This window comes from Oncorhynchus clarkii, chromosome 5, assembly GCF_045791955.1.
Source record: "Oncorhynchus clarkii lewisi isolate Uvic-CL-2024 chromosome 5, UVic_Ocla_1.0, whole genome shotgun sequence".
In the NCBI taxonomy this organism is placed as follows: domain Eukaryota; kingdom Metazoa; phylum Chordata; class Actinopteri; order Salmoniformes; family Salmonidae; genus Oncorhynchus; species Oncorhynchus clarkii.
Window position 1 is genome coordinate 81,989,936 of NC_092151.1, and position 14,097 is coordinate 82,004,032.

At 43.2% G+C, this 14,097-nt stretch overlaps 2 protein-coding genes across 3 annotated transcripts; one reads left to right on the forward strand and one right to left on the reverse strand.

The window, feature by feature from the left end:
• Positions 1-96: 96 nt before the first annotated feature.
• On the forward strand, positions 97-2,147 carry LOC139409452 (transmembrane protein 69-like). 2 transcript variants are annotated; one of them, XM_071154617.1, is made up of 3 exons: positions 97-201; positions 399-448; positions 550-2,147. In XM_071154617.1, the coding sequence occupies exons 2-3, from the start codon at positions 404-406 to the stop codon at positions 1,252-1,254; spliced, it is 750 nt and encodes a 249-aa protein (XP_071010718.1). In that variant the 5' UTR covers positions 97-201; positions 399-403; the 3' UTR covers positions 1,255-2,147. The 2 variants fall into 2 exon arrangements, with proteins under 2 accessions (XP_071010718.1, XP_071010719.1); XM_071154618.1 differs by having other exon boundaries at positions 553-1,541.
• On the reverse strand, positions 1,605-13,595 carry LOC139409449 (mitochondrial adenyl nucleotide antiporter SLC25A24). The gene is made up of 10 exons (XM_071154614.1): positions 12,951-13,595; positions 11,551-11,677; positions 11,352-11,439; positions 10,320-10,431; positions 5,421-5,579; positions 5,085-5,237; positions 4,782-4,889; positions 4,419-4,586; positions 4,029-4,179; positions 1,605-2,494 (listed from the first exon to the last, which is right to left on the reverse strand). The coding sequence occupies exons 1-10, from the start codon at positions 13,128-13,130 to the stop codon at positions 2,313-2,315; spliced, it is 1,428 nt and encodes a 475-aa protein (XP_071010715.1). The 5' UTR covers positions 13,131-13,595; the 3' UTR covers positions 1,605-2,312.
• Between the last annotated feature and the right edge of the window lie 502 nt (positions 13,596-14,097).

Below are 14,097 nucleotides of genomic sequence, written 5' to 3' on the forward strand. Positions count from 1 at the left end.
AGCAAATATATCCACCACATTTAATTGAACAATTCGTCGTTACTGGGGGGGTAACTGTTGTGGAACCAGACTTCTCATAGGTCACTGTACGGACGGAAGAAATATACGTTCGCACACAAATCGGCAGGGTGTATGTCTGACATCAGGGACAGCGGATTTTTACTTATTTATAACAACATTTAATTCCGATTTGAAAAACAAGTAAGAATACAATAATCCGAGATAGCATAGAGATGTTCTCTGCGCAGAGGCAGTGATTTTGATGAGACATTAACAGTATATGACTTTCTACACAAGCAACTCCGTGCTAAACAGGCAGGCGGGTTACTGCGGAGATTTCAGACATTCATATGCTATTCAGATTTTGGGATATCTATTAACATTGTCTACTTTTTCAGATAAGATGTTGGCTGGTATATTTAGAAGACCCATCCTTACTGCTCACAAGGTGAGTTTACCTGTAAGAGGAGACTAAACATTGTTTCATGTCATGTCCATCTACTCATCTTATTGAATCTCTTTCCATGGATGCATTGGGACTCTCCACAGCAGATGTCCTGGCTGCCTGCTGGTGCCTCAGCCTGGGTTTCTGATACCTCTTATAGTTCCTGTCCCCTGTGGCCCTGCAGGGTCTCCTCGGCCAGGCTGCTCCCTAAAATAAGTGATGCTGCTGGTCTATTGAGGACGCAGTACTTCCACAGCTCTGCTGCGAGGCTGAAGAAACGACAACAACCAGAGCCTCCACCCAGAGAGTTGGACCTGCTCCGTTATGACATGAGAGACCTGGGAAAGAGCCCTAAACCAGCGCTGTACCTGAGCCTCTCCAGTCTTATCCCTTTCATCGCTGCTCCGCTCGTCATGGCTGTGACCGAGACCTACCTGCCAGAAGTGGCCTTCGCCCAGGTGGCCTATGGAGCGTCTATCTTGTCTTTCCTGGGCGGTGCGCGGTGGGGCTTTGCCATCCCGGAGACTAGCCCGGCCAAGCCAGACTGGATCAACCTGTCCAATAGCGTGGTTCCATCCCTGTTAGCCTGGCTGGCCATGCTGTTCAGCGACACTATTACCCCAGCAGCTATGATGGTCATCATGGGGCTAGGCATCTCCCTACACTATGACCTGTCTCTGCTGCCCACCTACCCCAGCTGGTTCAAAGCCCTGCGTACTATACTGTCGGTGGTGGCCTTCCTCTCACTGGTGGCCACACTGGTTCTCAAGGGAGTTTACCCGGAGAAGATTATATTTTCAGAGCAATGAATTCATGCTACAGAGTACAGACACATTTGTAATTGAACATACTTTAAGTGTGAATGGAAAGATCTATAAAATGGTAAATAGTGTTTGTGATGGCATATGTTTGTTTGTTTTATTTATGGTACTTAAAAATGGCTGACTGATACTAAATGTGTATCCTTTAGGCTCTGGTTCTGGCAATACTGTAACAAGCAGGTGGTACGTTTCAGACATCTGCTGTATATCCATGTGGTGGTGTGTCAGTGTCATGCATTATTATTGCAGATAATAAAACAATGGAATGGCGGCGCGACCAGCCTCAGCCTACAATGAATGAATGTGTGAAAGGCTTTAAAGAACGGACTCGGCACACCTTTGTATTAAAATATTGACTTTTTGATTGTAAAACAGGAGTATTTAATTTAACAAAACTTTGGAAAAAAGGCAAGACGAATTGGATGGATGGACAGGCCCACAGGTCCCATGCAGAGATCTGAACAAATCACACAATAAGGCACATACTCCTTTTTCATGGACCCAAGATGTGCAAAACAAAATTTGCATGACTCCTCCTTCCAACAAGACAGGAGCCATCTTCTATTTCACCCTGGCACTCAAATTTAGAACACAACCCTAATTCCGCCAGAATATTTTGTATTTTATTTCTCCAGTAACTGACCGTGTCTAGTGCGTTATGTAAAAATAATAACATTATCTAAGGTTTGTGCATCTCAGGTGAAACATGTAAAAGGACCTCTGTATCTTTCTTTGGTAATGGGGTATACATGGGAAGCTTGGGTAAACTTGAAATACGTAAACCACTATAGTGTTTGACTAATGAACATTCAGACTGCCTTGGAAAGTTTGTGTGCGTGGTTGTAATAAAAAAGGTCCCAGGACAATGGACTAACACCCTAGCAACAACTAGATTAAGTCCAGGCTTTGGTGGAACAGGTAAACAGTATTTTTGCATTTCGCAATTTACCCCAACAAATGTCACTGAAAATATGGAGGGAAATGGTATCAAAAAATCTAACTGACACACATATGCGAACCCACACAAACTAATACAATACCAATCATCACTTAGAGATGCCCAGCCCAGTCCTCATGTACTCGTACACCACATAGCTGATACTGACAGCTGGGATGACTTTCATGAAGTTGGGCAGGATTCCACGATACAGTCCAAAGAATCCTTCTTTCTCCAAGATCTTTTTCACCAGATGGTTCATGGTCACCTGCTCTGAGCCTTCGATGGATGCTGAGAGAAAAGGGAAAGGCAGGGAGGAAATTAAGTTGGTATTACCATGGACTAATTTGAATCGATCAACACCATTTCCTCTATAGATTGTAAAGAGTAATTGCTAAAGTTATATATTTTGAAGACTTCGGTTTTGTGGATATAATTCAGTCAGTCATCTTGGCCATGATAATACATTGTGTTTGAGACCGGAGTGGGATTTGGCGTTTCTCTCAACCTGGTCTCAGAGCATTTTTTATTATTCTGTACATAAATCCGAGACACTCAAATTACTATGATATGTTTCGTCTGGTATGTATTCATTTGTGGATGTCCATCAAACATTTCGCATGATATGTTCCGAATTGCAATTTGTATGATATGTTCCGAATTTAAATTCGTACAATATGTTATGAATTCCAATTTCCTGTGGCTAACGCTAACGTTAGCTAGGCTAGAGGTTAGTGTTAAGACGTCCGCACGCTTTCCAGCTGAAACTGTTCGGAAGTGTTTCTGCATATATTATGATGACATTTTTATGTTTTATACTAAGATAAAGGATTTTTCGGGCTGTTCGGGCACACCATTTTTTTTCCCAAAGCCAGCCAAAGTTCAGGAGCCGAAGTGTACACCACTTCGTCCGTCAAATGTAGGGATTCTTTGTCATTCAACGAGAGACAACTCGTTTTCATGCACATTTTTTCATTGAGAAATACTGCACCAAACGTCTTAGATGTAAAATTGCTCAACTAAGATCTCCTCAGCAAAAACGTCAAAATTAATGACATATTTCTTGAGTTATCTTAGATTTATTCTGTCTATTTTGAGGAAGTGTATACTGGCTACGGCGTCTTAAAATGGCCAAACAGTACTATTGCCACTTTGTTCTAGTTTTTTTAAGCGAAGGTCTTTTAAGAGAGTATGCGAGCACACTCGTTTGATTCACCTAGCCGGGTAAGGTTAGTTGTTAGGTTAAAAGGTTAGGGGAAGGTTAAAGGGTTAGGGTTAGCTAACATGCTAAGTAATTGTAAATTAGCTACAAGTATTTTTACTTGTAAGTTGCTAAACATGTCCATGATGAGATTCAAACATTCAACCTATGGGTTGCTAGATGTTTGCCTTATAAACCCATCCATCCATTCACCCCAACCAACCACCCTCCTTTTGTTTTTGTCTTAAGTAACCGTTGTCTTATGTAACCACACCATAAGAGCGTTGGTGTGTCAGTGTCTGGATTGAATCTCAGAGCTGACAATGTAAAAATCTGTTCTGCCCCTGAGCAAGGCAGTTAACCCACTGTTCCCTGGGCGCCGAAGACGTGGATATCGATTAAGGCAGCCCTCCGCACCTCTCTGATTCAGAGGGGTTGGGTTAAATGCGGAAGACACATTTCAGTTGAATGCATTCAGTTGTACAACTGACTAGGTATTCCCATTTACCTTACTATGTTACATCTAGTTTATAAGACCAGTCTGTTTCAATATGTGACAGTGTTGTAACACTTTGTACAGTCACAGGTTTGGGTTTTGAGTGATCTCTGAGATAGGACGGTTACCTGCTGCCTGCATCCTGGTTCGGATCAGAGCCAGGGGATAACTGGCCAGCTGGCCACAGGTGCTGGAGATGGTACCACAGGCCAACAGCACCAGGATCCCAGGATTGGCTGTGTCTTTGGCATAACGGGCCAGCCACGCATTCTTCAGACTCTGAGGTAAGAAGGGGTAGAGTAGAGCAAAGAGAGTCAGGAATCATGATTAGGCCAAGAGATCACAATCACCTACATTTAGTGGTAAAACTGGGTCAACATCAAAAGTTTTTGCTGTATAACCAAAAACCAAAGAAGTACAACACAAAACAGCACACACATATCTGGGACCAGGCTATACCAATGACCTGTCCAAAACCTAAAAAACTGTTTTATCCAGTTAGAAATGTTTGGACACACCTCGTACACTGCCAGGTCTATCCCAGCATATGGAATGATGCCCAGGATGTTTGGAACGTAGCCCTTATAGAAGGCCTTCATGCCCTCCTTCTTCAGGATCTTCTTGGCACAGTCGAACATTCCTGAGTACTGTCCAGTCTTCCTCAGCGTAAGCCTAGTCTTCATTACCTAAAAGGACAAAGCAGAGAGACTTTAGCTGGTTATAAAACTACACAGAATATATTCTCTCTCTGCACTCCCCTCCTCTCTCCTTCCTGCTCATGTTAATTCCCATTGATGTATCTCCTCTATCCTTCCCTTCTCTCTACTCCCCTCCACTTCATTCCCATCCCATTCCATTCCATTGCCCTCGCTTCCTCTCACCTCCATGGGATAGATGGCCGTCTGAGCCGTGGCCCCGGCCAGTGACCCAGCAATGAACCTCTCGTGGGTCTGGACCTTCCCTCCCTCTGACGACAGCATCTTCTTATACTGCCAAGAGGAACAGAGCCAACAAAGTGAAACTGTGCTGATGGCCCAGAGACATACATACAGAATACAATTGCAGTAGACATAATGCCCGGTCTTGTGGTTACATGGTTAACCAGATAAGAAAAAAGTAACTTGAAATAGACCTGATCCACAGGTCTTAAAAACAACGAAGAGAGGCGGTTGATTGTTTCTCACCTGTTCGTAGGCCATGAACTTGATGGCTGTCTCAGGGGCGATCTTCAGGACATTGGTCCCGTTGCCCCTCCACAGGGAGCTGACGCCCCCCTCCTTTATCATCTGCTTGAAGCCCCCCACCAGACTGATCTTATTGGTCTTGGAGCCGTGCACCTGAGAAAGAGAAATCACAGATAATCAGGGTTAGGGGTTAAACATCACAACAAAGGTAAATTAATTTGATATGGTCCTGACATTTACTGTATAGTGCATCTAACTTTACCAAGAAGGACATACACAATACATTTCTTGGACATATGATTAATAGAGTTAGGCATGTAGGCCCACACTACATACCTGCATGAACACCTTCATCCTGTCCAGAGGGGCGGTGCCTGTACGAGAGACGGCCCCAGCCATGGCGCCGGCTGCCAGCTGTTTCCACCACACACCTGTTGTCTTCTCCTCCTCTGTGAACTCATCAGGGATGGTGAGGCTGTCCCCAATATCCAGAACCTATCACAATACACATGTACACTGTTAACGAATATAGCCAACATTTAGAAACACTGAGTTTGCCCACAATAAAGTCTTAACACGCGTGTTCTTACGCAAGAAAACACGCACCCCCAATCAATACTATTGATTTCCAGGTCGAAGAAATAAGTAGTTCGGTCGAACAAAAAGTTAAAGTTAAATAAATTACCAGTAGCCTAAACAACATTGCAATTATACATCGCATAAAATGCATTAAAACTATAGAAGCGCGTGGCGTGGACCAGGTTTAATTCTAGACCGACAACAACAGCACCTCCATACTAAACTTGATTCGGTCCATTTTAGTTCAAAGTGTGCTGAAATATTCTAGTAAGGAATTCAAATATACGTGGGTCTGGGAGTAGCAAAGCGCATTTTTCGGAAAAGCGCAAAAAAACACATCGAAAGAGCGTCAAGCAGAACAAATGCTGATAACATTATGAATATTTTGATGAATGATGAGGCAATGGAGGCTCAATTATGAGCAGCATCATCAAAATCATCAGGGTGACCAACATGTAACGGAGATGGGTCCTATTTGATAATATCTCACCAAGATCTTTATGTCCCACTCACTAATTACGTCTGTCCTTCACCAGAGACCTGAACCCCACAACTGCAGCACTGCACAGCAACAAACCCTTTCACCTCCCAAGACCAGAGGGGTATACTAGCACGATCAAATGAATTAGTCAGCTAACTTTGATGAACAACCAGAAATAACTATAGATTTTTCGGTTCAGTAAAAACCTAAACTTAGATAAGTGATTTTGGTTGTTGAAACAATGAGAACATGCCCATTTCAAGCTTATCTTAAAAAAAGAAAGTTAAAATTCAGAACATGTAGGAAAGTTAGCTAACTAAATCATTGACCCATCTTTGTAGTATACCCCTCAGCACTGTCCAAACACCTTGACCAATTATAACGTCATGCCATCCTTGAACCTAATCCTACCGAACCCTTGATGTTTTACCTTGGCCTAATTCTCACTTTATGTAACATGGTGTGTATCATGTGTATGTCTACATGCACACCACTGATACCAATTACAGCATGTTAGCTCAACAATGCAAAACACTCATTTAACAATATGGTACAATGGAAACAAATGTCCCATTTCAACAATTACATACCAGTATATTATTAGAGTGGTACAATTGTGTCATGTCATAGCAGATTGCTCCAATTTTTGAGGACAAAAATGTCCACCTTCAATGTAATGCAAATTCAATGCACCATTTTCAATACAACAATGAAAACAAAACTTAGAAGACAACTCTGGATGCAGTAATGAACATAATCAACAGATTCGCCACCAACAATATAAACAAACCAAAACAATATGTACATACTGACTTCCAGGACCAATACGATCACCTCAGTGCTCAGTGTTGGTAAAGACATATACTTTATCATGGACAAAACAAAGTATAAATTCAGTTGAAGTCCATTGTGACACCTGAGCTGATAGAGAACAGAGGAGTGATCTTACCGTAGAATTTGTCATTTAATAGGATCTCTATGGAACTTACCACCTCAATCTCCACCTCATAGATATTTCCATCATCCTCAAAATCAATATAGAACCACTTTTCTTTGGGATGCTGCAGAAGTGCCATGTCGCCCCAGCCCGAATCTGAGCCGTGATACTGATCCTGGTACTGGTCGGTCTGTCGATTCGGAGCCATGCAATAGCCAGTTGTATGTACTGGGCCAGCCAGTCAACGTCCCAGTGGCACTGTCGCCTACCTCCACCCCAATAACAACAAGATGGTCCTATCCCGCCCAGACTGACATCACATTGACTTCCTTACCCCCCACACCGTCCCAAGCCACTAACAAGCTAATCCCCTCCTAGGACAGCCTTAAATTAGCTCACCGTAGCCTAGTTTAGCTAAGTCATGCAGGTTTATTTAACCTCTCTCTCTTGGGTGGATGAATGGGCAGAGGATCCAAAGCTCTCCAGGATCAGGTTTGGAAAGCACTGTTGTAGGACATGAGGATATCAAAATATTCAGCAATAAAAACTGCACCCCCAGGTTGCACTGCCACATGACCTGTCAGTTTGTTGACTGTTCCTTCCTCTACTGTGACTGGCTGGTTCCCTCCACATCACTGCCTGTCTTTCATTCAGGAGACAATCCTCCCCTCTACATGAGTGTATAAACAGAAGACAAAGCCTATTACTTCACCTCTATCTCTCCTCCTCTCCCTCCTTTGCCTGTTTCTTGATTGACTCTTGACTCAGTCTGATCCCATTGACATAGCGAGGAACCATGTCATTACACAAGTCCTGGGACCTCTCCAGAACCAGCAGGAAAGGAACTCTAATTCACAACTCTCCCCTCTACTGTCTGTCAAACTGTTGTGAAGGGCAGACAGGGTACCGCAGCATTGCACTGTCCTTATGTAATGACAGTTGAAGTTACTGTATTCAAGCAAGTTTTGTTACAAGTTGAGCTTGTGCGCAAGGTGCAAAATTGTCACCACCAATCTTTTGATATGTGATTGTGATATAGTTGAGCTCATTTGTCAAGTGCTGACTACAACAGGTGTAGACTTTACCGTGAAATGCTTTCTTACGAGCCCTTTCCCAGCAATGCAGTTAAAAAGTAAGTAAGTTAGCAAATAAAAATAGAAAAATTGTAACACAATAAATAATAATAAGGCTTTATACAAGGAGTACCGGTACCAAGTCAATGTGCCAGTATGAGGTAGTTGAGGTAATACGTACATGTAGGTAGGGGTAAAAGTGACTAGGTAATCAGGATACGTAATAAACAGAGTAGCAGCAGCGTATTTTAAGAGTTTGAAAGTGTGTGTATGTGTGTGGCGTCAATATGCATGTGTGAGTGTCTTTTGTGTGTGTGTGTATATGTGTAGTGTGTGTGTGTGTGTGTGTGTTGGAGTGTCAGTGTAAGCATGTCTGACTGTGTGGGTAGAGTCCAGTGAGTGTACATTAGTCAGTGTAAGAGAGTCAGTGCAAAAAAGGGTCAAGGCAAATAGTCCAGGTAGCCATTTGATTAACTGTTCAGCAGTCTTTTGGCTTGGGGGTAGAAGCTGTTCAGGTGCATTTTGGTCCCACACTTGGCGCTCCGGTACGGCTTGCCGTGCGGTAGCAAAGAGAACAGTCTATGGCTTGGGTGGCTGGGGTCTTTGACAATTTACCGGCTAGTATAGAGGTCCTGGATGGCAGGGAGCTCAGCCCCAATGATGTACTGGGCCATCCACACCACCCTCTGTAGCATCTTGCGATCAAGGGCGGTGCAGTTGTCATACCAAGCGGTGATGCAGCCGGGTCAAGATGCTGCTGTAGAACTTTTTAAGGATCTGAGGGGCCATGCCAAATATTTTCAACCTTCTGAAGGGGAAAAGGCACTGTCACGACTTCTTCACGACTGAGCTGGTGTGAGAAGACCATGTTAAGTCTTTAGTGATGTTCCACGGTGTCCACTTGAAGCTCTCGACCAGCTCCAGTACAGGCCCACCGATGTTTCCTGTAGTCCACGATCAGCTCCTTTGTCTTGCTAACGTTGAGGGAGAGGTTGTTGTCCTGGCACCACACTGCCAGGCCTCTGACCTCCTCCCTGTAGGACTACCACCTTTGTGTCGTCAGCAAACTTAAAAAGGGTGTTGGAGTCGTGCGTGGCCACACAGTCGTTGGTGAACAGGGAGTACAGGAGGGGACTAAGTACACACCCCTGAGGGGGCCCCGTATTGAGGGTAGGGAACAGCACATCTGCCATGCTGACCCTCAACACGGGGCCGCCCGTCAGAAAGTTCAGGATCTAGTTACAGAGGGATGTGTAGGAGCTTGGTAATGAGCTTGGAGGGGACTATAATGTTGAACACTGAGCTGTAGTCAATGAACAGCATTCTCACATAGGTATTCCTCTTGTCCATGTGGGAGAGAGCAGTGTGGAGTGCAATATAGATTGCGTGGATCTGTGGATCTGTTGGGGTGGCATGCGAATTAGAGTGGGCCCAGGGTGTCTGGGTTGATGGTGTTGATGTGTGCCATGAACAGTCTTTCAAAGCATTTCATGGTTACAGATGTGAGTGCTACGGGACGATAGTGGTTTAGGCAGGTTACCTTTGAGTTCTTGGTGGTCTTGCTTGAAACATGATGGAATTACAGATTGGAACAAGGAGATGTTGAAAATGTCTGTGAAAACACTTGCCAGCATGCTCTGAGAATGCACCCTGATATTCTGTCTGGCCCAGCGGCCTTGCGAGTGTTAACTGTTTAAAATTCGTACTCACATCGGCCATGGAGAGCAAGATCAAACAGTTGTCCGGGACAGCAGGGGCTCCCATGCCTGGCTCAGTGTTGTTTGCCTCTATGCGAGCATAGAAGGCATTCAAGCTCGTCTGGGAGGTTTGCTTCACTGGGCAACTCACGGCTTCATTTCCCTTCGTAATTGTCTGCAAACCCTGACACATCCGAACAGCATCCAAGCCGGTGAAGTATAATTCTATCTAAGTCCTACATATTGACCGTTTCCATGTTTGATGGCTCGTCGGAGGTCGTAGCTGGTTTTCTTTCAAGTGTCCATGTCCCGTTCCTTGAAAGCGGCCCTACTGTTAACTCTGATGTATCAGGTTGTAGTGATGTGTAGGATAACTCAGCAAGTACACACTCCCAAACAGAGACAAACAAACTCAGTCACACAAACATGCAATATCTCTCTCACTCACTCACTCACTCACTCACTCACTGTGGAGTGCTTCCAATAGCGGATAATGTCCTGCAGGTTGGTGGCGGTGTTGAAGAGGAAGTGTTCCCTCCATTCATTCCAGTCCACAGTCATGGTTCCATCTACATCAATGCTGCAGCACAGAGAGACAGAAGGGTGACACTGTCATTGAGTCTGTACAATGGGGAAAAATAACTATAATGGTGCAGCAAATAGAGGACATTCAGGTATTGGTGGTGTATTTTGGATTAACTCCAACAAAGTGTAAGGAGAGTGAACATGTTTTATTTATTTTGCAGACTGCAAAACAACTAGTGGATTTAGGATAGAAAATGACCCTGATATTTCTCAGCTGCCATCTCAAATCCCAACCTGGTTTAACTCCTGACAAGTTCACGGCTGCCCTTCCACTGAGAGCAGACAGCAGCGACAGTAATCAATAAGTAAATGAGATTACTGATCCATGCTGTACTTTACTGGAGACCTGCTCTCCCTGTCTATTTCTATATCTCTTCTATCTTGCTTCATCCCTCTCTCTCCACTTATCTCTCCGGTATTTGTTAGACAAAAAGTGAGTCAGTCTATCTGAGTGCTTTGTTTATGGAAATGAACACTCTCTGTCATTCCCTGTCCTGTAGTAAGTCTTCTAACTCAACTATAATCTATTTAAAGAATATAATATTCATGCTATCAACACAGCCTAGAAACTACACATCAATGTAATGGCTATTTCCTGGTTTTCATTCTAGGTGTTTATCATCCACTCTCATCCCCAGTACAGGGGCTGTATTAATGTTATCAGCTCTACTGCAGGAGAGCTTAGCTGGGCTAGAATGCAGCCATGCAGAGGTCCCCACCCACCACAAGCAGAGGATAGTGGAAGTGCCAGGCCCAACATAAACATTTAATGACAGAACAACCACAGAGTAAGCTCAGATAATATGCGGGAGTTTATGTACTGTATCCTCAAAGTAAATATATGCCCAATGTGGGTTGTTTAACAGCTGATGCCACCATGACACCAGACAGTGAGATATATGACTGAGGGCCTACGTCTGAAGGATCTTCTCTGCCTCTTCCTTGCTGATGTCCATCCCCAGGTCAGCAAGGGACTGCTTTATCTCCATGTAGTCAATGCGTCCTGTAGGAAAAAACAATGCCATGAGATAAAATATTGAATAATTTACATTGAATCAAATAATTGACTGTATTTTAAGTATTGATATATTGTAGTGGGATTAGACTACTATACCATCATTGTTTTTATCCAGGCTCTTGAACGTCAGCAGCAGTTTCTTCTCATGTTCCTTCAGGTATTTGGAGAACTCATTGATGTCAAGACCCTCGTCGTTGTCCTGGTCTCCAGATGAAACTATTTTCTGGGAATAATAAAACAAAAACACATTTACAATCCACCCCCATTGTACATTTTCTTAGTGTAGACATTCCTAGCTTGAAATAATAATTGTAAAATCTCTTCAAAACCCTTACATGAAATACTTTCACTGGAGAGCGGCAGCTGGCTGTTCAACCTTTAGCTGGACTATTGTGCCACCTACTGTTTTCTTTATAGAGAACACTGAGGATTCATTGAATTTACAGGGATGCTGTACTGTAGACTGTAAGACCAAATCAATATAATGGGGTCAAAGTGCATTGGTGTGTTGCCTCACCCAGGGATGGGCTACCTGACTTTAAAATGATCTAATCTATATGTCAACTCAACTTCCATACAACAGGGGATAGATTCATATCATTATAAGTATCAAGGATGAGCTGATGCTGACCCTCGTGAATTCATGTTTTAGGGTTTGGGTTAAGTTGCCTTTCACTTTTCTGTGCAAACAGATAAATGAAAAGTCATATGGCTGTGACTGGGAGAAAACTAAGGAATGCAGGAATGCCATATTTTACCTTTAAAAGGTGTGTCCTTATCCTTAGTTGCACCGCAACAATAAAACCTTGCCTTTCCTGTTTCAACTTTTGAAGCTACAGGCAAAATTCTCTCTAATGATGCCCTATTCTTGCAGCTTTCAGATGGCACAGTAGGCTACCCGGTACTATATGACAGATCCAGGTGTTATCTATATGTATATGGAAATAAATATGGAAATGTTAAGATACTGAGTCTTATCAAGAACCAACATCCTCAGTCATATCTAGGGAAATGATGACATGGGATGCCCATGTGCAATGCTCTCTTTATGATATAAGATACGTGTTTATTATTATTGTTTAATGGTAATCCTTTAAAGAGAGGTGAAGTACTGCAAGATATGCAGTACTTCACCTAAGCTACCTGCTGCCCCTAGTGGTTAGAGCAACTGTCGATGTACCCTTGAGCAAAGGCACTTAACACTAATTGCTCCTGTAAGTCGCTCTGGATAAGAGTGTCTGCTAAATGACAAACAAATAATAGATTAGAATACATTTAATTTTGTATAGCTTAGTAAGTAAAACCTATCCATTGTCACTGGTTAAAATGCCACCTTTGCTTGGCATCTGTCAACACTATTTGCCCATGGGAGGGGCTACAACCTTCATCTTGTGTAGATCTATAACTTGCTCTACACAATAATGTACTTTGACACTAAAATAACACGTTTTTTTCATATAGACAGTCTATCTGTTCACATGCAAAGCGCTATTTACTTGCGCGTCTCCTTTCCCGAAAGCAATGCCCAAAGCAGAGAGGCCCTCTTTGAGTTCTGCAACATCCACTTTTCCATCTTTGTTGGTATCTAATTTCTCAAATAATTCTTCATAAGTCTTCGGAGCGTCACTGGCACAATGTGAATCTGTAAACACGAGTTTTCTTACGACTTGATACATTATCGCAGTTATCCAAAATTCAAAGGATCCACTCGAAAAACTCGACAGGATAATGAATACAGGAGACTGCGGAGAAAACTGGAAGATCAATTGCGTGCCACTGCCAACTGTGGTTTGGCCAGAGACGGAAGAGGAAGCGAGACATCTAACTCCCGCATTTTTTTCTGGTTACATTACTGTCAATGAGCTAAGCGGACCCGACCCAGCTGCTATCGCATTGATGTCAGAAGGAGAACCACCCCGTTAAGCAGACCGGAACGGAAATTTTTTTCAACGGTAAACGGCCTGAGTGACCCATCTTCATTTTTCCACCATCTTTGGTTTGAGTGTCAAGAGGACTTCCGCGATTTTCAGCCTCGAATCGCAGTAAAATATGTGTCATAATTCAGTAGCATTCACTGATCAACAATAATTTATGTTAACAACTATATAACTACTTTCAGATAGAATAAATGTTGGAAGGGTAAGCTGTCTGGAAAAAAAGGGTGGGTTTTGAGACCTCTCATTTCATTTTGGATGGACACACCCTAGTGTAAACAAGTAGCCTAGTCTATTCTATCAGTGTGTCTCCCCAGAGCCTATACACCACTCCCTACTGCTTTGTGCCCCTCTGGAAGCGTGTGGATTCCCCAGTAAAGCCTATTGATATGCTGTTTTCTCGACCGTAGCCTATCATATATTTGGTGCAACAGAGATTTCAATAGGAAGGAAAGTTAGACAAATTAGTTTGGTTACAGTCTCTCCCCTCCTTATAAGCCCTCCTACTCCACCCATCACCACGTTTCTATTAGTCATCTGAATAGATTCTCTGCCCTGCCCAACTCTGACAGCTGAGTATGCAGTGTATGGTCTGTAAAGTCTATGATCTCCCTGTAACTCACTGTCTGCTACATAATGTATTTATAACTTATATAACCAATCATCTCTCTCTCTCTCTCTCTCTCTCTCTCTCTCTCTCTCTCTCTCT